Genomic DNA, 22599 nt, shown 5'->3' on the forward strand with positions numbered 1-22599 from the left:
AGACATCACGTCGAGGTTGCAGACTGTGCAGCCTGTCACCGGATGTCTTGGGCGACCAAACAGGAGACTGTGCACAATGGTCACTGGAGCGAAAGAAAAGTTCTATAGCTAGTTGCGACATTCAATCATAATCACAATTGAACGCGTACAGATGATGTATGTCTACGCCATACGGTGTACAACAGGCAAGTAATGACCATGAGTCTCGCGTGAAAACAACCGCCGCTGTCTCGGGCACCCTCCTTCTCGCTGGATCGGACCGGGGCCGGCAAAAAAACAAGGCTCGGGGGACTCAATTGTGTGTGCGTATCGGATACGGGAGTACGGGGATAGACGCTGCAACGGTGGACGGAGCACATGTTGAATCATGGCACGAATGGCAACGAATGGCTATGAATGGGCACAGGGCATACAGGGCACAGGGATTCGGACTCTTGCCAACTGCTTGTGATTGTTCGCGTAAAAGCCTGCTCCAGTGTTGGCCCAGTGTTGGAGGACAAGGTTGCCGAAGGATTCTGTTTGTGCGTGTGTGTGTATCTTAACGCTTGTGTGTTACTGAAAACCTAGAGTCTATGGGATAGTTGTGTAGAGGGTGGTGGAAGATGGAGGGTCGGAAGCCGTGCGGATAGGTTAGCGGCCGGGGGGCGGAAGCAGGGCGCGGTCGATCGCAACTCTTGGATGTGGAGATCTTTTTTTTTTTTCATCAAGTGTACAAGTACGGAGGAACAACAGAGATTGGTTTCATCATTAGAGCCTCAGACTGTAGGAGTCGAGAGGCAGTGTTTTCTTTGGAGTGTGTAAGTGTTGGAGGCGCGTGCCTGCGTGTTGATGTCATTGGTAATTTTGGCGTCAAAGACTCGAGAGAATTTGGGCAGGTAGGTGGACGTGGTTAGGTGCTGCTGTTTCATTAGATTCAGGTGGGTGTTTGCGAAAAAGCTTAGCGTTCATGTCGTTTGGATGGGAGAAGGAGGTGGAGGGATTTCGGAGTGGGTATGATCTGATTATCTGGATTCTGGATTTCGGGGGGTGTGTGGAATGAATGGAGACCGTAATTGCGATTGATACGGGAAATACGGATACATTTCACATGCCTGGCTGTTGCTGACTGTGGGCTGTCGGAGTTGATGGTTGATTTACAGCAAAGTCCGGTCTACGTTCTGTCGTAGTGACAGACGGGACAGGTTAGTAGGCTGACCTAGTTGATGCTTAACAAGAGGACGTGATCTGATGATTCCATGTGTATGTTGGGGTTTGTGTTGCTGGTTTCCTGTGTAGTGTAGATCTTCCCCTTTTTCCTAGTATTTCGGATCGGAGGTTTGAAATGAGGCTCAATCGAAGCCGCTGGACGGAACGGACTGGCGTCATGCGCGAAATAGTATGCAGGATTCGGAGCGGACTGGCTGCACTAGAGCATTAGTCTCTTGATGATCCGACGCGTTCCTTCGCGGGTCGCTTCCAAAAAAGGAGGCGTCGATGGTGGCACTATCCTCCCCCCCCTATTTCACGTGAACAATCGAGTAGGTACTATGTAGGCGTTTGGACTGCACTGAACATCCTATGGCGATTTAGAGGCGTCCATGTTTAAGTGGGATAAGCATACTTCCATCGAGCGTGGGAGCGAGGGAGGATTTTGGGGGCATCGATGGAAGGCTGCATGTTTCGAAACAAAACTGGATGACGGGGGAGGAGGGGGAAAAGTCATTTGGGGCTTTGGGGCTGAACAGTGGTGAGATTGTTGTTCGAGATGGGGGCGTTTTAGGTTGGTGGTACAAAGTCGCAGCCGAAACTGAGTTTCGGGAGTGAGAGACATTGAGCATAGGTAAGGTAAGATGAGAAGGGGGAATGAATACCTACCGAAACAAACAAAGGGCCACGAACAACACATGTAATGAATGGCACGCTGCATGCGTTGTACAGGATATGCTGTTTGCTCGTTGGATCATGAAATATGAAGAAGGGAAAGGACTAGGGGGGGATGATTGATGGGAGAGAAATACGCGGTTGGTATCCGTATACGAGTAATACGAGCCGGCAATGTTGGGTTGACTCGTATTTTTTTGATAGAGAGGAGAGCAAAATGAGATTGACCTGGAATTGCGAACCACGGTACTGTCGGCCAGGGCTGTATGGTATACGACGACCGCGCCTCAATTGTGGCTGACGATGTGGGAATAGCCTCAATCTCATAGGCCTGGCCAGAGAGTATTTTGAGATATCCGTAGATGGGGAATTTGTCTCCGTACGGCGGACGGCGGATGGGTGCGCGGAAAGTGGGATGTCGTCGCGTCTCCAGCCTGGAGTCCAGGAAGAATGGAACATGGGGGCGGGCTTGGCATGTTGGCATTGACTTTTTTTCTGCTTCGTCGTCGTGGTCCCGGAGCCGCGGTACTCAATATGAGTGAGGCAGAATCACGATGCTGGGTATGTATCCGTAGCCTGTCCGTACGAATTGGTAGGTAGTGGAAAATGTGAACGTACTTTCCTCCCTCGATTTTGTTCCTGCATCGGGTTTCCCCCGTTCTTTGGGAGGCCTGTGACATCGCATCTGTCAGTCCGTCCGGTGTTCGTCTCATTGCGATGGGCCGTGTGTTTGATCTGCCGCTGGCGGCGCGAAGGAGAGTTTTGCTGTGCAGGCGACAGAAGAATTGCTCGGACGAAAAGAATGACGTTGATCGAGTGCGCTCGAGGTTGATCGAGGTCGAGTCCCTGCATCAGTGCATTGGCGGGCGAATCCATCGTGCCGCTGTGCGTGCGCACCCGCTGCACATCCGCGGTGGTCGTATCGGGGATTTTTGCAGCGGATGAGAGTGCTTTTATTGTGCTATTCGTTCAAGCCTTCGAACATGGTAAATAGGTGCTCCGTCGGTAGGGATCGAATTTTTTTTATCTGCTCTCCTTCGTTTCCGAATTCTAAAACGCCGCGCGGGAGGGACAAGATTTGAGGAAGGGGTGCCAGGGAAGGGGGGGAGGTAGCCCGGGTGTTTGGCGTTGGATCCCTGTTCATAGCCCGACGCAGTACGGAGAAAAAAAGATTGAAATAAGAGATGGTAATGAGATTGCCCCGTACGAGTGACGCGTTCACATTTGCCCCTACGACGTACTCTCGAGTCTCAAGAAGATGTTGATTTTACAATGTTGGGAAGTGTGGCGTAGCGTAGATGAGCCGGTAAGGTAGGTACCTAAGGCAAGGCAGATGATGCTGCAAATAGATGCCTTCGGTAACCGGCACTGATCGCAACGAGGCGGTGACGCTCTTTGCATTGAAGCATCCGATGTTGGTCGATGGAGTTGCTTTGGTGATTTGAACATTGATGCTGTCCACGCCGCCACGGCTGTGTGTACTTGGTACGGCTGAGCAGCCCCAAAGGCCCCAAAAAGTCGAGACGAAAGGGCCATGTGAAGGGAGAACCCCTGAAGGGCGGCGCTGTGTTGTGCCGGAGGCGGGAGGGATCTCGTTGCTGACTGGATGCCGCCGTCGTCAGCGGCCCTGTAATCTTAGCGCGTCCGCTCCGTTTGACCCTTGGCACAGCCACTTGGCAAACGGCCCCGGACTCTTTTGCCTTAGGTAATGTGCCCTCCCCCTACGAATACCCCTGGTCCCCTACCAAGCACCCAAGCCAAGTTACCACAGCTGCAGGAAAGAAGTGACTCTCTGTGGTGCTTACCTCCTGACGGCTGTATGTCTCTCGCCAATTTCCCCCAAGTGCCCCCCTCCTCCAAGTCTGCGCTTTCGTCATTCTTCTTCCCTCCTTCCAAACCCTTCACCACAACGGCCGTTCTCCTTGGTGCGCGTCTACTCTTCTGATTCTACCTTATTCTTCTTTTTTGCTTCTTGGCCGTGAGCATCTCCTCCATCGATTAACCGGACTACCTTCTTCATATCCGCCTGTATTTTATTCAACGTCACTCCCGATAACGAAGACCGAAACGATACCCCGAACCCTGACCAACGACCAAGAGCAAAATCCCCAGCTGTAATTGCGCGACGGACGGCTAATTTTTTTGTGGAATCTTACAAGAGGAGGATCGACGTGCGACTACATTACTGGGCACGAACTGGGGAAAGACATCCCCTTCGAACCACTCGACCACGATCCTCTGGCACCCACAGAAACACACGACTACATACTCATCAGAGAGGGAGAGACACGGCGCGAATTGAAGGGAGAAGGTCACTTGAAACGGTAGAATTATAACGAGGAAGCCATCCCGGAATACGACTTCGTCAGTCTTGATTCGAACATCGACGTTTCCTCTCCTTCGCGAGCCCGTTGCGACCACGCGACCCGCCCAAACGCAGTCCAGAGCCACGAGGCGACCAAGCTCTGCCAAGACCGGCACCCGCTCTGTTCCTGCAGCGCACCAGTCTTGGCACAACCGTTAAACCCCAACCCACCGCCCTTCATCCACACCGACATCGTCATCGTCTACTCCGTTCCACGCTGCTTATATTCTTCTCATACCGCGCTGCTATACTCTCCGGGCCTTCTGTTCCGTACACCAACCCTCGTACGCCGGAGGTCACCCTCGGCACGGCGCTGAGCTGTCGTCACCATGAATCTAACGTGTAATTCAACGCTCGAGGAGCTGAGGAGTATGTCACTCGACCCTGAAAACCCCTAATCCAAGTTTTTTGTGAGACATCAACATCATGCAAGAAAGCTAACAGACCTTCCTCTCTCTGTCAAGTCCTCCCCGGCTCCGAAATCCTCATCGCTGGTCCCCTGACCTTTCACGACCTAGCCCTCATCATCGCCGGCTCCTGCACCATCATCGCGATATGCCTCTCCTTCTACCTCGTCTTCATGCACTCCATCAACTACACCAAGCCCCGCGAGCAGCGCCAGATCATCCGCATCCTCTTCATGGTTCCCGTCTACGCCGCTTCCTCCTTTCTCCAACTTTGGTACTACTGGCACGCGGTGTACTTCCAGCTTATGAGTGACTGCTACGAGGCCTTCGCCATTGCATCCTTCTTCTCCCTCATGTGCCACTACCTCGCCCCAGATGTCCATACCCAGAAGGACTACTTTCGCAATCTTTACCCCATCAAGCCTTGGGTCTGGCCCCTCGACTGGTTTGCAAAGTGCTGCGGAGGAGAAAGGGGACCTTGGCGCACGCCCAAGAGCGGCTTGACCTGGTTCAATGTCATCTGGATCGGTGTCTACCACTACGTCTTTATCCGCGTCGCCATGACTGTCACGGCCGTCATCACGCAATATTTCCAACGCTACTGCGAGAGCTCAAACAACCCCGTATTTGCTCACATCTGGGTATGCTTGCTTTGCCCCCTGAACCATCTGTAGTAAGCCTTCACTAACAGAAACAGGTCATCTCGATCAACTGTGTGGCCGTCACCATTGCCATGTACTCCGTCATTCAGTTTTACGTTCAGATGAGAGAACCTCTCAAAGAACACTCGCCCTTCCTCAAGGTCCTTGCCATTAAGCTTGTGGTCTTCTTCTCTTTCTGGCAGGTCACCTGCATTTCCCTCGCCACATCTACACTCGACCTTGTCCACCCGAACGAAGTCCTCGCCTACCCGGACATCAAAGTCGGCATCCCCGCCCTTCTCTTGTGTTTCGAAATGGCTCTATTCGCCCTCCTTCATCTTTGGGCCTTCCCCTACGCCCCTTACGTCCCAGGCGCCAAAACCACATACTACCCGTCCGCCGACTCCCGAGACAGCAACGCTCCCCTCCGCGAAAATGTGCACACCGCCCCTGCTGGTGGATGGATGGGACTCAAGGCTGTGGGAGACGCCCTCAACCTGTGGGACTTTGTCAAGGCCTTCGGACGTGGTATGCGCTGGCTTCTCTGCGGCGTTAAGCGCCGCCACGAGGATCCCAGCTACAAGACCGCAGCAAGCCTTGATATGGACGACCTCGACAAGGGCGGAGACACCGCGTACCACCCCGCCGGTATCAAGAGCACCGACCACCTTCCGATCGCTACCGAATTCCGCCGCAGCACATACCTGCAGCCATCGAGACCACCTCCCCGACCCCAACGCCCCGGCAACGAGAGTGACAGCCTCATAGCCCACGCCCAACCGAACCCCTCGCAGACGTCTCCGCCACGCCGCCCCGCGCGTCCGGATGTCCCGTTGTCGCCCATGTCCCCGATCTCGCCGTACCAGGATCAGAGCTTCCAGCAGCAGACAGGCATGGCACCAGTGCATCCGGCACACTCAGGGCCCAGCAATGGCGAGTGGGGTAGGACCGGGCCGGCGGCACCAGCAAACCTAGGCGTTGCAGGTCCGCGCGATTTGACGCAGCAAAGAGTGGGAGAAGCGCTATGGGGACCACCGCAAAGCCCAGCAGCCGCCTCCATCATGCCGGAGAGTCCCGTCCTTGGATCGCCGATGAACGGCGCCTACGGACATCCGGCCCTTCAGCAACAGGCGTACCAACAACAAGCATACCAGCCCCAGGCATTTGGCAACCAACAACAACCGCATGCCAACAACGCGTATAACAATCAAACGCACGAGCAGCAACCGGGGCCTGGCCAAGCCTTCTAGGCCCAGCCATGTACATAAGATTTTCCTTGAACAAAAACCGCGGATGACGAGAGCTTACATGTTGGATAATCACCAGCAGTCAAGAGAACTGCTGAATACCCCCTTTCATGACTATGAGGTTTGAGGGTTAGTTTGGCTTTTTGGGGATTTCAGGGCGTGGATAATGCATAGGAAAATCGGCGTTTTTTTATGTTTTTCTTTACGAGATACCACATCATTTAGCTGGGTGGGAATGAACACACACATTTGAAGACTTTTCGAGTGTTTTCAATACTATTGTTGTTAGCTTGCACTGTTGCTGCTGTGATGTGTCTTATCACTGGTGTCAAGTGATTGCCGTGCTCCCTGTACCGAGAAGAGGTCAAGTCACACGTTTCTCGTACTAAAGATAGAAGGTCGATTTAGGTTTTATATCAAAACAGAAGCGACAGGATAGTACGCTGTCAAATTCGCTGTTGTAAACTAACACAAGATACACAAATTTGCCTCGCCTCCAAAAGTTTCCCATAAGTTGTTCCGTCACGCCGAGCGGGCCAAAAAATCCAATGTCCCAGTTGATGACTCCCAAGTATTCCATGTAATACACTGCAGCAGTCCTGCCCCCTTCCCATTTCACATACACACAGGACATGAAGCCCAATGGCTCCTGCTTTGGAACGAACGACGGTTGCTATCCAGCAAAAACGCAAACGCCTCGAAAACTCCAGATGCGCTTTAGACCGGGGAAAACGGGGTGACTGATCCACGTCGGAACAATCCCTCAGTCTCTCATATCAGACATGGGGAACATCAGCAATCGGAAGAATCAGATCCAGACTCCGCCAACGCAGCAGGTCCAACAGCAGAAAACGAGTCAAACAGGGAAGAATCACCACGTCCCTGGTTATCACCCGGCACCTAGCCGAGCGACGGACTGGTCTCCCTGCTCCGCGACTCAAAGCTCTCCACCATCTTCAGAACCCTCGTCCGCGGCCTCGCCACGCTAACGACCTCTGCCGTGCGCAGCGTCAGCGACGGCCGGGGCTCCGCAGAGTCTTCCCGGCTCGGCAGCGGACGGTCGTGGTCGTGGTCGTGGCTGCCCACGCCTCCTCCTCCGGAATCATCCTTTGGCGGGGGAAGGTGTAGTAACCTCCGTCCGCGTACCGGCGACCCCGTACTCGGCGACTCGGGTCTCCGCGCATACATCCCTCTGTGGGACTCCAGATCTTCGTCGTCGAGGGTGATTTCCTTGCCCTTGCCTTTATCCCTATACTCCTCCTCCAGCGCCCTCTTCTCCAAATCCGCATGGGACCCGTCCAACCCTTCCATTTCATCTTTATCCGGATCCACCAAAATCGCCTCCTCCTCTTTTTCAATCTCAGCGTTAACGACCCTTAACCGTTCCTTGGGCACCGTGAACATAACCTGCACCAGCCGCTGCTCAATCGCCTTTTCAATATCCCACTCATCCAACGACTTCTGGTCGATATCCCAGTCGTGCCGGCCCTGCTTCCTGCGCAGGAGCTCGGCGCCCCCGATCCCGGATAATCCGACCAGTCGCGGCTCGTAGTCGGAGCTGACTTGGTCCAGGGATAGACGCTGCGGGCTCTCGTGGTCGCTTGAATCTGACGAGTTGTTGTTGACGCCGCTGCTGAAGACGCGCCGGAGACTGCCGAGCCAGCCGAGTGATCGGCGCGGCTTGTGCTTGCTGGGACTGCTGGGGATGTGCACAAAGTCCTCCTCGTCATCGTCGTGGTCGTTGCGCGGGCGCTGTCCCTGGAGCAGCAGCGAAGGACCCTCGGCTTGTAGGGCGTTGAATGTGGTTTTGGCGGTGGAGTATGTGTGCCCGCTGCTGCTTGACGACGAGGTGCCTACCCGGTTATCGGTGATGATGGTCAGGTTGTTCGGTCCAGTACTATTTCGTCTCGCAGACGCCGAGCGCGTGGGTACGCTGATGGCGCTCCGCGCTGACTCGGAGACGTTGCTGGCCGTCCGCTCGTCATCCGCCATGGAGCGAGCCGAACGCATCGACGCGCGCCGTGTTGGGGAGACGCGGCTGTTGCGGCGAGAGGGCATGCGAGCCAGGAGAGCTTCGGTGGCGTCAATATCAGACTGCCAGTCTTGCACCTCTGTGTTGCGCCGCAGGAGCGCTTCCGGACTGGGCGTCATGGAATTGCGGTTGCCCGGGGTTAATATCGGGACAGAACCCGTCGGCGTCACGAACGGATCGGCGTGCCCCGGCGTCGTGGGCGTCGCGGGCTCCTGGTCTTTTCTTCGGTTGGCGTGCTCGGGGTCATCTTCGTCTGCTTCGTAAATCGGGTGGATGTGGCCCGGAGTGGTAAGGTTCGCCGCTGGTTGGTATGCGCCCCTAGCCGCGCGAGGTATAGGTTTGCGTGGAATAAGAAGGCCGGGTTGCTGTTGGTATACACCTTGATTGTTGCCCGGACCATGGCTTGTCCTGAGCGATTCGTAGCCGAGCGATCTGTCGATCGTCTCGTAGGGATCGTGACCACCTGTGTACCAAGAATGGCTCGTCCAGGGGTACGCCGATCCGCCATCCCGCTCCATCATGTCGTCGTCCGGTTGCAGGAACCGCGTCGCATCCTGCGCGAGAGAGCGCACCGTCTCCTCTCTCATCTCCTTCTTTTTCCTCAAATGTCTCTTGCAACAAAAGTAAACCAAGAACGCGCCAAGGATCGCAGCAAGCCCAACGCCGAGGCCTACGCCGAGTCCAATCTTCTTGATATTGTCGTTTCCAGTAGAGCTTTCGGATCCACTAGACGAGGCCGCATGATTTGGGTTCGTGTAGCTCGTAGTCCACGCCATGGAGGTCATGTTCAGAAACCTCAGCCCGGTCCCGCTCGACTGTCTCTTCGTCTTAGATACTGAAGTCGTAATTTCGTATCCTCCATAAACCATCATCACATTGCCAGGCAAAATCGCCGCTCCGTGACCGTAAATTCCACCATCTGGTTGCTGCGATGGAATCGACCACGTCCAGTCTCCGTATGTATCGCCCATCTTCAGAAGCGCGAGCTGCGGAGAAGCAGCCTGAGAGACGCTGCCAACCCAGCCGCCCAGGATAATGAGCGCGGTTCCGTCTTCGTTTAGCACTGCAGTGTGCCCAGACCGACTCTCCACCTCCGCGCCCGCCCGCTTCTCGGCATCTTTGACCGCAAGCTCGCTGCTGCCGACGCGCGTAGCGCTGACAGTCGCAAAGTTCCACGACTCCTCTGGCAGATTCCAGATGGCGACGGAGCTCATGTTGATAAAGGCCTGCTGGGTGTGACCACCGAGCAAGACGTAGCGGTTCTGCTGCGTGACGATGCCGGACCGGTTGGAAATCGAAGGGCTCAGGGGCGTGAAGGAGAAGCCGGCCTCAGCGTAAGCCGGACCCTTGCCGGAGATGAAGCTGGCGGAGTATCCCGAAGCCACAGAGTCTGAAGGAGCCACTCTCAACATGGCTTTCGTATATGTCCCGTTCCCTTGCCACGTGGATTCGTCCGTCGTCGATGCTAGGCACATACCGCCGAAAGAGTACAACAAGGGCTCGGACATGGTCGGCGCGAGGGTGGACGAGAAGCTGATGCCAGCGCCGAGAGCATATGGACCTGCGTCAGAGTCCGCACTGCTTGGTAATGTCGCCGGAGTCTTGAACCAGGATCCCGAAGTGGTCGAAGACCCTCCCGGGGTATATGTCCAGATGTCGTAACCTTCCGACGTCATGCAGTCTCCCGCCTGAACCACAATGGTCCCATTGTCCGCCATCGTGGGGAGGAAAGCCGTCGTCTTGGTCGCATCGTCGAGGAACGGCAAGCTCGTCGATATGGTCTGCAGGCTCGTGGCGCCGTCGATGGTGGCCGAGGCGTTTACGGACAGGAGCTCGACGCCGGAACTACCCTGGTGAAAGATGTATGCCATCCCATGGTTACTGCTGTTGCCTGGTGATCCCGGCAGGGAGGAGGAGAGCAACATTGTCGTCGGAACGTAAGGGAACGTCTGTTGCGCCGAGACCAGGGAAGTGAAGAGCAGCGCCGCGGCGGCAAAGGTCTTCGTCTTGCGGATAGCTGCTTCTGGCCTCGAGGAGGCCCACCGGCCGGCCGTCGCGATCATGATCATTCCGTAGAAAGTTGTCGTTTGCGGTCCGGTTTCTGTGTAATCGTATGCGCCAACCGCTGAGCGGTGGTCAATTCATGTTATTTGCCCCTCTCTACTGCGCACTCTAGTCGATCGTCGTTGTCCTTCCAGTGTTGGTGCAATGTGAAGTCGGGGAAGAAGTCCAGGTTCTAGAACGGATGCTTTCCTCAGTAGACTAGCATTCCCTCTTTTCTTCTTTATTCCTTCGTCACTCCTTCTCGCTTCGACACACACTCTCTCTCTCTCTCTCTCTCTCTCTCTCTCTCTCTCTCTCTCTCTCTCTCTCTCTCTCTCTCTCTCTCTCTCTCTCTCTCTCTCTCTCTCTCAACTAGCTAGCCGGGTCGGAAAATGGGCCTTGAGGAATACGTCGACAAACACACACAAAAAAAAAAGTGATAGGCGGGAAAAGAATCAGAGAAGGAAAAGCACGGGGCATGCGGGAAAGAGGAGGCCAGAGCTGTGATCAGGATGATCAGAGATGGAGAAAGGCGAGCAACCCCGGACAAGGGCGATGGGAATTAATCTGGATGACGAGCAAATCGAGGGGTTGGGGTGTGGCCTGGATGCAAGCTGTGTAGATGAGGGGTTTTGGACAAGGGTTGTTTGGTTTGGTTTCTAGGTAGGGAGGACTGGGGAGAGAGACACAGAAAAAAAAAAAGCAGGATGTCAACAAATCGAACGGTTTCGATGTGCAGGGGGGGCAACGGAGGAGGGGTCGTTTTGGCGGCGCGGCGGTTGACGAAAGACTGAAAGGGCAGAGAGCCGTATGAACCAGCGCCCACAAGACCCGAACGTCTCTATCAAAGGGCCGCGCACTTGGGAACACTTGGAAATCCGAGCCAAGGGCCCCAGGATGAACGGGAAAAGAGGGGTTGGCTAGAAAGCCTAGAACCAAGTCTTCAATCTGCGCCGCAGGCTTAGCACCGATGGACGATAGGGAGATGGGCCAATTAGTGTCCGCGGTATGGCATCATGAGGAACCCGCGGGCAGGTCGGCCCCGATCGAGGACGCTGGACCGGTCAAGGGTTGCCTGCAAGTTGGAAGTGCTTTGGTGCCTTTGGTGCGTGTGTGAGTGTTTCCAAGCTTGGAGAGGTTTTGTTTTGGCGGCGGCTGCGCAACTGTCAGACCGTCGTCCGGAGCAACGCCCCACTCAACGGAGGGTCTCGGCTACGGCGGACCCCTGCTGACTGATGTACGCCATCCCTGATTCGGATTAGAGGCATTGTGCATCCTTGCTGCCGTTCTTTGTTCGACGGGGGCCACCGGTGATTCGCGAACGACCGACGGTTCTATCTCTCGAGTGTGTTTCAATCCTTTTCCTTGATGCTCGGTGAAACTATTGTTACTTCCAGCATACCCAACGATACAGCACTCCGAGTCCGGATGGGAAACCTTCAGGAATCACATGTTCAACGTGACAATGCGAGAAGTGGTTGTATGAATCATGCAAGGGTCCCCTTACGTGCGCCAATTTGTCTTACATTGCCTCATCAACCAGGCTAACTACCTAGCATTTGAAGCTACACCACCGCGGAAACAGAAGACATCTCCGTCCAACCTCCAGCCTCCAAGCTGCGCGACTTTTTACATCTCGGTCCTAACTCCGCGTCACCCAAGTCAGCGTCAGACACCCAAGTGGATGACAAAATGATCTACCGCAACACATCCTGGGTCTCTATTCTTGCTATCTTACGAATACTTTCACCATCACAACTGCTCCTCTTCTTGGCTAGTTCTTCAAGGAACGTTCCCCAGAAAAGAAATACTCAACGTAACTACATCAGAAACTGGTCATGACAATATGGCAATGAAAGAAGAAAGTGATCGTGTAAAGAGATATTCTCAGACCCTGAGCTGTTCCAACCACCTTTGGCGAACATGGAATAGATCAAACGCGAGGTAAGGCATTGATAAGAGAGGTTGTCAGCCATGTAGGTATCAGCTGGCGGACTGTCTTGTCATCTGCGTAACACCGTCCTCAACTGAGCCACCTCACGTCTGCATCACAGCCCATTGGCCAGAACATCACCATGTATCAAAGTTCACACCTGTGCAACCCCGTACCTGCATTCATCTACACAGTCCGCCATCCACGCCTCCCTCAACCTCATCCTACTCAGCCCTCTCACCTGCCGCCCCAGCACCAACATCCTCATCCTCATCCTCATCATCCACCATGCCATCAAACAACACCCCATACTGATTCGGCAACTTATCCCTCACCTCCCTAGCCATCATCACGAACCCCTTCAACTCATCCTCCTTCTCCTTCAAATCTCTCAACAACATTGACACCGCCCTCTCCAAATGCCTCGGCCCCTCCGCCACCTCCGCCCGCCCATAATACCTCTCAAACTGCTCATTCATAAACCGCGCCTTGTCAAGCTCCGTCGCAAGTGTCTCGTTATGCTCCTTCATCGCCGCCCCCGCACTCGTCAACCCGTGATTCTGAATCTCCATCCGCGTCGCCTCGTCCAGCTGACTCTTATACTTGCTCTCCCAATCCGACACCCGCGCAGGCCACGTCGGCGTCACGACAGACACCACCGTCGGCGTCACCTCCAACCGCCTCGTCTGCTGCACGGCAGGGTGCTCCCCGTGCGCGGGCAGGATGAAGATGGTACTCTTCCCCTTACCAGCGAGCCTATAATACCGCGTCTTGACGTCGTAAAAGACGAGCCCGCGAGCATAGAGGTCCCCGCCGCGCGTCTCGTTCCACATACGCTCACCATACGTCCCGTTGGCCGTCCAAATCTCCCTCTTCTGCTCAATCTGCGCCTCCTGCCTGTCCAACACGCGATGCAAGAAATCAAAAACGTCGTCGCCTGCGTTGGCGAGGATCCATTTGTCCTGCGGATACGCCATCTCCCGGCCCGAGGAGGCGTCGGGGCCCATCCTCGAAAGCATCTGCATCGGCACGGCGGCCTCGCCCGCGGTGACATCGAGGGCGTTGGCGTAGCCGAGCTCGAGGTCGTGCATGCGCGCCACGAGGTGCTGGGTGTAGAGGAGCCATTGGCCGAGGAGGCTGTTGCGCACGGCGGCCATCTCTTCCTTGTCGAGGGCTTCGTCGGTGGGGAGGAGGGACAGGAGGCCGCCCGTGGCGCCGTACTCGTGGTCCAGCATCTCGAGACACTCGTTTGCGTGGTGTGCTAGGGCGGTGTGCGTGGCGTAGGGGCGAGGCTTGGTTCTCTTGTCCTTGTCTGCGTTGTATTCCTGGAGGGGGCAGTGGTGGACGGTGCCCTGAGTGTCCGACTCGTGCTGGATCTTGTTCATGAGATCGGTCAGGGGCTTGTTGTGCCACTCATCGTCGTTTTCATATGGAAGCTGCAAGTTGTTGAGCCAGTCAAAGGCCTCGTTGTCCCTAAACGACTTCTGGATGCGGCCCTCGTTGTTGTTGGTTTCATTGTCAACCTCGGCGTACTGGCTCGTCGGCGCAAGCTGCGCAATCAGGATGGTCAGCGCTTGCGCGTGTTGCTTGAGAGCGAGCAGCGTGGGCGCATGTCCATTTGTTGAGAGATATCCGCAGTTGACGTGACGCAGGAGGCTCGCATCCGAGTTGGCATAGTCAGCGTGTGGAGCGTCTTCGTTCCCGCCACCTAGGCAGAGAACCTCCTCGATGTAGCGGGATTCGTAGGCGTCGGCATATGGTGTCTTTGGGATGCGAGCTTGAGGGGGTGGAGGGGGCGTTCTGGAAGACATGATGAAAAGTCTGGTTGAGCATAATTCTCAGGGAAATTCCAGTGCGGAAGAGAAAAGCCAGCTGGTGAGATGAATGGTTGAACAGCATGACGATGCTGGTAATGGCCATCTTTGAGGCAATACGTGTTTATCAACGCTGTCAATTCGAAGGGATGAGCTCTTCTTAGTGATGGCACCTGATGGAAACCTTAGAACAAAGACTACATGGTCAGGTCTCCATATCAAGCTCAACATTGACCAGGCAAACATTAGACGAGCATGACATTGTGATGGTTCTAAATTGGGAACAATGGCAGCTCGCATTTTTGGCAATCTGAATGCGACTTTCATTCATTGTCGGAGCATGGAGATGATGTTTTGTCTAAGACGGGAAGCCTTTATCCTCCTCCATGCTAGGAGAGGACGGCATCCTTTGTCAGAGGAACATCACTTTTTTACAATGTCTGAGCAAGGAAGAGCAATAAGAATTGAGATGGTGAATCATGAAGCTTTGACCGACTTCGGCGAAAACCTAGGCGACAACATCTAGACAATGAGAACTTGGAGCAATGTGCTCATCGTCTTGAGACTTGCGGATCGCGATACCCACTGTCGGTACCCATAGGCACAAGCATATGAATCCAGCGGCAGGGCATATTCATTTGCTCTGGAGAGAGATGGTCTCTGGCTTCAGCAGTATGGGAAAGTATCCTTCAGACCAGACCGCATCTCTGGAAGGATCGATGGGATCGGGACTGTAAAGCCTTGTGAAGTCCACAGCCTCTGAATAGCTTCGCTCAGGCGGCACTAGCTGGACCGGCTCTAAGCGTGGTCATGAGTCTAAAACCAGGCTGAAGTTCGTCTCTTTCGGTCGTCGGCAAGTGTGCTTTACTGCTGCTTAGCAGTATTGCCGATGGTTGTTTACCGGGCGTAGTCCCGAACGGAGCTTTCAAATAGAGTTTAGAACAGCCGCCTAGGTTCGCGTTTCTCATTTCTCAACGGAGAGGTCCGGAATTGAGGCGAAGTCGTCCGGGATGTTTGATGAAGGGGTCGAGTGCGGTATGGGGGCCTGGGCCGGTCGAAATGCGGCCGGTCAGCTTGCGGGTGCGCACGTGGGAAGCACAAGTCTGCGAATCTGCAAGAGGTGCAGCAATGTCCAGCTGTGCAGGCTGATGAGTTGTAAAATGCAGATAATGCTGAGGACTGCAGATTGCCCTGATCGGGCTAATCACTCTTTCGGCCAGGGACGAAGCCGCATTGTTGGTAACATTGCCTACCTGTCATCGACGCCGTGTCATTCCAGAATGCGCGTCCTCAGCCGTTTGACGCGACAAGCTGGAAACAAATAAGGATGCGTCGAAACGGTGTAACCGGCAGTAGGCCGTGTTCAGAGGACCACGGGCGGCTACCGTCGTCAAATGTCGCACAAAGTATAGATAATAGCAACAGTGGCTGGTGAATTGTCTTGGCTTTCAGGCGGCGCGGCTTTGTCTCTCGTGGCTCACTGGCCATGGGCTCGGCTGGTCGCTGGTCCACCGTGTGCGTTTCTCCCGGAGACACAATCTCCTTCGTCAGCCGAGCAGGGATCCTAGAGGAGATGGTCTGTCAATGGTAGCATGGGGACGGGTGTCAAACTGTGGAGGATTTGAGATTTTCTGGTAGAGTAGCGCCGATGCAGGTTGATAGGGTCTCCGGAAGTGGTTTGGGCTGGGTGACCATCGGCGCTAGGGTAGAAAACATGGGTGGGCATCCAGCGAAGCGTTCCAGAGCAGGAAATTGGCAGCATTCGTCGAGAGTCGGGAGATCGTAAGTGGCACGGATCCCATCATCCATCCTTCGTCTCGATGCTCCAACTTCCAAGACCACCGGTGCGTTGGTCCCAGGGCTACAGCGATTTGGAGGTGCGCAAATGTCAATGTCCATACGAGCATGGCATTTTCGATGACGCCTGCGAAGGCTGCCCAGCCGGCCGGTGTGTAAACCGTCTTTTCTGGGGTATCTTGAGGGATGTCATGTTATCGACGTTTTCGAACGGGATGCGCAAGAGCCGCGCGGAAGTGGATGCTGGATTGTGCGTAGCTTGTCGATAGCATGGACAATCACGAGGGGATTGCGTCGGTGGGCAGGTGGAATTGGGGTATTTTCTGGTACGTCGCTCACTCGGCCGAAGAAGCCAAGCCAAGCACGTTGATGTCACTCGGTAGGTTTGGTGCCGGATGGCTGCCGTTACTCGCGCCGCTCGCCGTGTCTCCGGGAAACAAGGCTTCGAACGTTGGAAGGGGCCAAGAACTTTCGAGGCAGAATGGGCGGTGGTCGGGGAAGATGCCGTGAAGGATCATAGGATGGAGGTTGAAAAATGATCAAGAGTTGGCTGTCTGAAGGCCAGTTCGATGGAGTTTGATGTGGCACCGCCCGCAGTGATTGACCGGAGACCCTGCAAAACTGCGACGAGCCCTGCAGCGGGAAGGATAAAAGACCAGATTTTAAGTGGTGAAAACCGGGAATCTCAGCCAGCGCATTTTGGGTGTTTGCCGGGGGTGTTGTTTGTTGGCTGCAACGCTGCCGGCGGGTGGCAGGGCTGGTGGACCACGGTGTTTCCGGGTAGTGAACCGCGTGAATCAGGACAGTCCGGTAGAGAAGAAGAAGGAAATGCGACTTGTGAGGATTAGAGTGAAGACCATGCCAAAGTCGAAGAGATGAACGCATCCCAAGACAAGCGACGAATGTTTGGGTGCGTCAGTATGAACGGACCTTGGAGGTGTCTGAGCCTGAGGAGGTCATTGAAGGACCTGGAAGGTGCAGGCGAGAGGGAGCCAAGACCACAAACTGTGTACGGAGTAGGTTCGTAAATCGTAGACTGGAGTCACTAGACGGCAACCTGGACCGACAAACCTTCCTCGAAGTGGGCAGAATACTACCTGTCAGCTCTACTCGGTAGAAAAAAAGAGATTTAATCAAAAAATGAATCAAAAAAAAGTATTCGGCAGTGCCCACAAACCGGCAACAGCAGCGTTGAATTGTGAAGGAGGTTTCCAGTTAGAAACGCGGCAGCCAATCAAGAAGCGTCGCATGCAGTGTTCAGCCGACCCACTTCACCTCGAGTGGCCAGGAATCGTCGATACACTGTAGAAGGACCCACCAGGTGGTAGGTGCGCTGCCGTTCCCAGGATGGCAGGCGCATCGACACCAGGAAGTTGCCAGGGGATCCAACTTTCCATGTCGAAGTTTCCATCTTAGTCTTGCCAGGTACCTCCTCAGATAGGTACCTAAAGTGGGGGCAGAACTTGGGAAGGTGCAGGTTTGCAGGAAAGAGTCGACCTCTTCCTGCCTCCAAAATGCACATTCACATTGGGCTAGCCCCTGTCTGGATGAAGGGGCTCCCATGTTTTCTTACCACCCTTACCTCTTTTCCTGCCCACACTGAGCAGTGAGAACAATGCATCTGCACGGGCTCGTCGAGTTGGATTGGTGCTGCGTGTCTGCGTCATAGTTGGCATTGGCTGGCATTCTGCTAGCTATTCCAACCCTGCGACGCGTCCAGCATCGATTGGGACGGTGGCTCTGCCGATAGCTTAAGCTGGAACACACCACCTCCGCGCCTCGTTTCCCCTTGCCCGCGCCACCAACACGATCTCTCCGACACAGTGAGCCTGTGAGGTAGCAATCTTTGCATGTGAGGTGAGGCTTTACTGGACTGCATGAACAAGCACTACCTAGTCGGTCTTCACTCTGACTGTGGACAGCCGACAGGAGGAAGGCCCAGCCGAGCTGTCTTCAGCTGGTGTGTGTCGTGCACCCAGCGGCCTACGAGGTACCTACCACTGTGGAACGGGTGACAACCCGGTCTAGGCCACGCCGAACTGGGGGTCTCAATTTGAATCTCCCGGTGGCCTCCCTCTCACGCTTCGTCCCTATGTGTGTCCTTCCTGGTCGGCGAGGGCCTGTTTGAGAGGAGACAGGACCCTTTGGAAATAAGAATAAGGGACGACGAGGACCCCTCATCGGATCATGGGTATTATTCATCTCAAGCATTCGGATTGGACTGTCCAGATAGAGATATTAGACTGTCTGCAGACATTCGATAGGGAAGAGGCATTACTTGTACGACTCGTGGTTCCCTTCCTGCCACAGACTTTATCCCACGACTCCATCCATCTGTCGGTCTGTCCATCATACTCCACCAAGATCTGCCTGTTATTGCGTCGTGCCCGACCTCCTGCCTGCACTGCAGCCCTTCATCGCTTCATCGAAAGGTAAGCTCCCTCGGCTCGATCGACAATTCCTGCTCTCATCCCCAGCAACCTTCCATGCTCTATCTACTCCTGTATCCCCATCGTTCTGGCTACACTAGACTCGACTTAAGCTGGCGCAACAGTCGTGACAGCAACAGCGGCAACAACGAGCAATAGAAGGGGGCACGAAAGATAAACTAACACTGCCCCTAGTGCTGTCTTGTGGCGTCACCTCCTTTCAGCGCAACGAACTGAGACATTGGGAGACGCGCCCAATTTGCCCCAAACTACCAACACTTCACCTCAGTCACGTCACTATTTGCTTCTTCTTCTGCTTCCTACGGCTCCAAGTACCTACCCCCTTTGCAGCTTCGCTCCCAATATCCAAAGCAGCAGCACGCCGCACCAACAAGTCCAGACCAAAGCACCATCGCCCGCAGGCGCACCGCACTACCTCACCTCACCTCACCAGCGCGCAATCAGTTACCTCAGAGCTCTGGGCACCTCGTCGCTTGTGTAACTGATCGACGCTCGGCCTGGCCCATTCCAGCATCCTGACAAGCTACGAACCCATCGTCTCATTTCCCAACTCCCGGTTTTTCAACAACGCGCACCACACATATCATCCCCCACCCGTCCCCCTTCCACTGCTTCTTTTTAAACCCCCTGTCCCTTGACCTTCTTTTCTCTTCCCGCCCACCGTCCAGACTCCAAGTGTCCACGGCCCTTCGTCTGTCTCTCGGTAGGACTCTCCACGACACACGACCCTCGATACCCTTCCCTGTTTAATACCCGACTTGGCCCCAGGGACCCCCACCGTATCCGACCTCCCTTCTTCTCTTTCGACTCAACTTTGTCCTAGCAGGCACACAAACACCAACGACCGTAACGATCACTAGGCGTCTCAATTCGCCTAGACGCCATCATGTCGGGTCTTAGCAGTGCCGAAGATGGCCAGGGCAATCGCGGCGAGGCTCTTGACGATACCTCGGGCAGCAGCATTTCTGGCCTCGTCAGTACTTTAGCCGTCTGCGCTCCCATTGCCGGCGTCTATCTCGTCATCTTCTTGATCCTCCGTCGCAGCCAAAGGCGATTTTATGCACCCAGAACTTATCTCGGTAGCCTACGTGAGAGGTTGGTAAAATCATTTCCATCTTCACAAGCCCGACATCCTAACTTCTTCATAGCGAGCGATCACCAAGTCTCCCCAATGGCTTGTTCAACTGGTTCAGTCACTTTTGGAAGATCCCCGATGTCTATGCTCTCAAGCACCAGTCTCTCGATTCTTACCTCTTCCTTCGATTCCTCCGCATCTGCGCCACCATCTGCCTAGTCGGCCTTGTCATGACATGGCCAGTCCTCTTCCCCGTCAATGCAACCGGCGGAGGTGGCGCCAAGGAGCTCGATATTTTGACCTACAGCAACATCGATGTCGCATCCTCCTCTGGCCTCAACCGTTTGTACGCACATGCTCTCATTGGATGGCTATTCTATGGCTTCGTCATGTACATGATCATGCGCGAGTGCATCTTCTACATCAACCTGCGTCAGGCTTTCCTGCTCTCGCCAACCTATTCTAAGCGCATCTCGTCTCGCACCGTCCTTTTCGTATCGGTGCCCGACGCGTACCTTGACGAGGCCAAGTTCAAGAAGCTTTTCAGCGATTCGATCAAGAGAGTTTGGATCACTGGTGACACCGAGAAGTTGGACGATCTCGTCGAGGAGCGTGACAAGGTCGCCATGAAGCTCGAGAAGGCTCAGGTGAAGCTCATCAAGTTGGCAAACGCCGCTCGTCTCAAGGCTGCCAAGAAGGGAGGTGCTCCTGAGAAGACTCCCTCGGCTCAAGACACCGAGGCTGGCGCTTCCGATGCCGCTGCTCGTTGGATCCCCCAGAAGAAGCGCCCTACTCACCGTCTCGGTCTTCTGGGTCTTGTTGGAAAGAAGGTTGATACCATCGAATGGTGCCGTTCCGAACTCCAGCGCCTTATCCCCGCCGTCGATGCCGCCCAAGCCGATTACCGCGCCGGAAAGGCCAAGAAGATCCCGGCCGTATTCGCAGAGTTCTACACCCAATCCGATGCCCAGGCCGCCTACCAGGTTACCACTCACCACCAAGCTCTTCAGATGACGCCCAAGTACATCGGCATCCAGCCTACCGAGGTCATCTGGAAATCCCTCAGAGTATCTTGGTGGCAGCGCGTTGTCCGTCGCTATGCCGTCATTGCTTTCATCAGCGCACTCATCATCTTCTGGGCGATCCCTGTCACCGTGGTCGGTATCATCTCCCAGGTTTCGTACCTCAAGAAGATTTCCTTCCTCACATGGCTCGACAAAATTCCCAATGTCATCATGGGTGTCGTTTCTGGTCTTCTCCCCAGTGTGGCTCTGGCAGTGCTCATGTCATTGGTGCCGGTCATTATGCGTCTTTGCGCTAAGCTCTCTGGCGAGCCTTCCAACTCCCGCGTCGAGCTTTTTACCCAGAACGCGTACTACTGGTTCCAGCTCATTCAGGTCTTTCTTATCACGACTATCTCCTCGTCTGCTGTAGCGACCATCCAGGCAGTCTCTGAGAATCCCGGCTCCATCTTCAGCACTCTGTCCACTGCGATTCCCAAGTCTTCCAGCTTCTACGTCAGCTACTTCATCCTCCAGGGCATCACACTCGCAACCGGTGTTCTGACTCAAGTGGTGGCGTTTGCAATCTTCGTGGCCATTCTGAAGTTCCTCACCAACACGCCCAGAGCTCTGTATAACAAGTGGTCCACCCTTGCTGCCATCTCATGGGGAAGCGTCCTCCCTGTCTACACCACCATTGCCGTCATCAGTAAGTCTTGCTACTTGCACTAAATCCTGATTTTCTAGCTAACCCCGCCAGGCATCACCTACGCTCTCATCGCTCCTCTGATGTTGTTCTTCTCCACCCTCGGCATTGGCCTGTTCTATCTTTCTTACCGTTACAACATCCTGTTCGTTACGGACACAAAGATTGACACCAAGGGACTTCTGTACCCTCGCGCCCTCAAGCAGCTCTTCGCCGGCGTCTACCTGGCAGAGATCTGTCTCGTGGGCCTGTTTTCCGTGTCGAAGGCATTCGGGCCCCTCGTCCTTATGATCGTCTTCCTCATCTTCTCAATTCTCTTCCACCTCACCTTGAACAGTGTCTTGGACCCTCTCCTGTACACTCTCCCCAGATCCCTGCAGGTCGAGGAAGAGTCGTTGAACGCCGACGTTGAGGGCATCGACCGCAAGGATTCTGGCAGAGGCGTCTCGGAGGAACAGAACGGGGATTCGAGCGGCTTTATGAAGAAGATTCCCAACATCAAGAAGTTCGCCCCCGGAGGTGACGAGAACGTTGTTGAGAAGGGTGGCAACATCGTTACACGATTCCTCAAGCCGTGGATCTTTGCCGACTACCTTCACCTTCGCAACCTCGTCCCCCACGACCCCACACAGATTGACGAGATGTACCCTGGCAACATTCAGGATAACGCCTACTACCCACCTTCGGTCTCGAGCCTGCCTCCTCTCCTTTGGATCCCTGAGGATGCTGCTGGTGTTTCGAAGTATGAGATTGCGCAGACAAGCAAGATCATTCCCATCACCGATGAGGGTTGCTCATTGGATGAGAAGAACAAGCTTGTTTGGGACTCTGAGGGCGCCAGACCTCCCATCTGGGACGAGAAGATTTACTACTAAAGCTCTTCCTTTACCTGTCACTTGTATACCATTGATACCCTTGGGAGTATGAGCTCTCTCTAATAACCGCAATGCCTGCTTGGTATTGGCCCCTTTTCTTTTTTTTTATGTAGTCAAGATGAGAATTCTATAATCCCACCGGTCTTCTTCCACCTAACGTGCCAGTGAAATCGTGCATCGTGATAGACAGATGGTTTTCTTAGAGACGGTTTCGAAATCAGCATCATGAAGGGCAAGGCTATTTACATCTTGGAGCACACGACTGCGACAAAAATCACGATCGCATCGTAACGAGCACGTAATGAGAAAAGAAGACATACGTAATGGAAGCGAAAAATACTATTGCCAGGAGG

At 54.6% G+C, this 22599-nt stretch overlaps 7 protein-coding genes across 7 annotated transcripts; 4 read left to right on the forward strand and 3 right to left on the reverse strand.

Annotated features, from left to right (window-relative positions):
* The first annotated feature begins 47 nt into the window (after nt 1-47).
* On the forward strand, nt 48-686 carry BDP81DRAFT_44665 (uncharacterized protein). The gene has a single exon (XM_060592088.1). It carries the CDS (start codon nt 159-161, stop codon nt 540-542), a length of 384 nt encoding a protein of 127 aa, XP_060443664.1. The 5' UTR covers nt 48-158; the 3' UTR covers nt 543-686.
* A 3868-nt stretch (nt 687-4554) lies between these two features.
* BDP81DRAFT_395529 (organic solute transporter Ostalpha-domain-containing protein) lies at nt 4555-6523 on the forward strand (the record flags this gene model as incomplete). The annotated part of the gene is made up of 3 exons (XM_060588075.1): nt 4555-4594; nt 4690-5273; nt 5330-6523. 3 exons carry the CDS (start codon nt 4555-4557, stop codon nt 6521-6523), a joined length of 1818 nt encoding a protein of 605 aa, XP_060443665.1.
* Nucleotides 6524-7287: 764 nt separating this feature from the next.
* BDP81DRAFT_44717 (uncharacterized protein) lies at nt 7288-10866 on the reverse strand. Its single transcript, XM_060592151.1, has one exon. It carries the CDS (start codon nt 10619-10621, stop codon nt 7421-7423), a length of 3201 nt encoding a protein of 1066 aa, XP_060443666.1. The 5' UTR covers nt 10622-10866; the 3' UTR covers nt 7288-7420.
* Nucleotides 10867-12752: 1886 nt separating this feature from the next.
* On the reverse strand, nt 12753-14339 carry BDP81DRAFT_450821 (uncharacterized protein; the record flags this gene model as incomplete). Its single annotated transcript, XM_060592575.1, has 1 exon — nt 12753-14339. One exon carries the CDS (start codon nt 14337-14339, stop codon nt 12753-12755), a length of 1587 nt encoding a protein of 528 aa, XP_060443667.1.
* Nucleotides 14340-16392: 2053 nt separating this feature from the next.
* BDP81DRAFT_44726 (uncharacterized protein) lies at nt 16393-17309 on the reverse strand. The gene has a single exon (XM_060592162.1). It carries the CDS (start codon nt 17022-17024, stop codon nt 16545-16547), a length of 480 nt encoding a protein of 159 aa, XP_060443668.1. The 5' UTR covers nt 17025-17309; the 3' UTR covers nt 16393-16544.
* Nucleotides 17310-18240: 931 nt separating this feature from the next.
* Nucleotides 18241-19273, forward strand: BDP81DRAFT_44742 (uncharacterized protein). Its single transcript, XM_060592180.1, has 2 exons — nt 18241-18571; nt 18764-19273. The coding sequence occupies exons 1-2, from the start codon at nt 18327-18329 to the stop codon at nt 19068-19070; spliced, it is 552 nt and encodes a 183-aa protein (XP_060443669.1). The 5' UTR covers nt 18241-18326; the 3' UTR covers nt 19071-19273.
* Nucleotides 19274-19475: 202 nt separating this feature from the next.
* Nucleotides 19476-22246, forward strand: BDP81DRAFT_450822 (uncharacterized protein; the record flags this gene model as incomplete). The annotated part of the gene is made up of 3 exons (XM_060592576.1): nt 19476-19684; nt 19738-21374; nt 21426-22246. 3 exons carry the CDS (start codon nt 19476-19478, stop codon nt 22244-22246), a joined length of 2667 nt encoding a protein of 888 aa, XP_060443670.1.
* Nucleotides 22247-22599: the final 353 nt, after the last annotated feature.

Source organism: Colletotrichum phormii, assembly GCF_030913505.1.
Source record: "Colletotrichum phormii strain CBS 102054 chromosome Unknown BDP81scaffold_13, whole genome shotgun sequence".
NCBI classification, from domain to species: domain Eukaryota; kingdom Fungi; phylum Ascomycota; class Sordariomycetes; order Glomerellales; family Glomerellaceae; genus Colletotrichum; species Colletotrichum phormii.

Coding starts and splice junctions, on each gene's coding strand:
- BDP81DRAFT_44717 (XM_060592151.1), bottom strand. CDS start 10,621: ATGATCATGATCGCGACGGCCGGCCGGTGGGCCTCCTCGAGGCCAGAA.
- BDP81DRAFT_44665 (XM_060592088.1), top strand. CDS start 159: ATGTCTACGCCATACGGTGTACAACAGGCAAGTAATGACCATGAGTCT.
- BDP81DRAFT_44726 (XM_060592162.1), bottom strand. CDS start 17,024: ATGCGTTCATCTCTTCGACTTTGGCATGGTCTTCACTCTAATCCTCAC.
- BDP81DRAFT_44742 (XM_060592180.1), top strand. CDS start 18,327: ATGGGTATTATTCATCTCAAGCATTCGGATTGGACTGTCCAGATAGAG. Junction 18,572..18,763: donor CTTCATCGCTTCATCGAAAG/GTAAGCTCCCTC, acceptor CACTGCCCCTAG/TGCTGTCTTGTGGCGTCACC.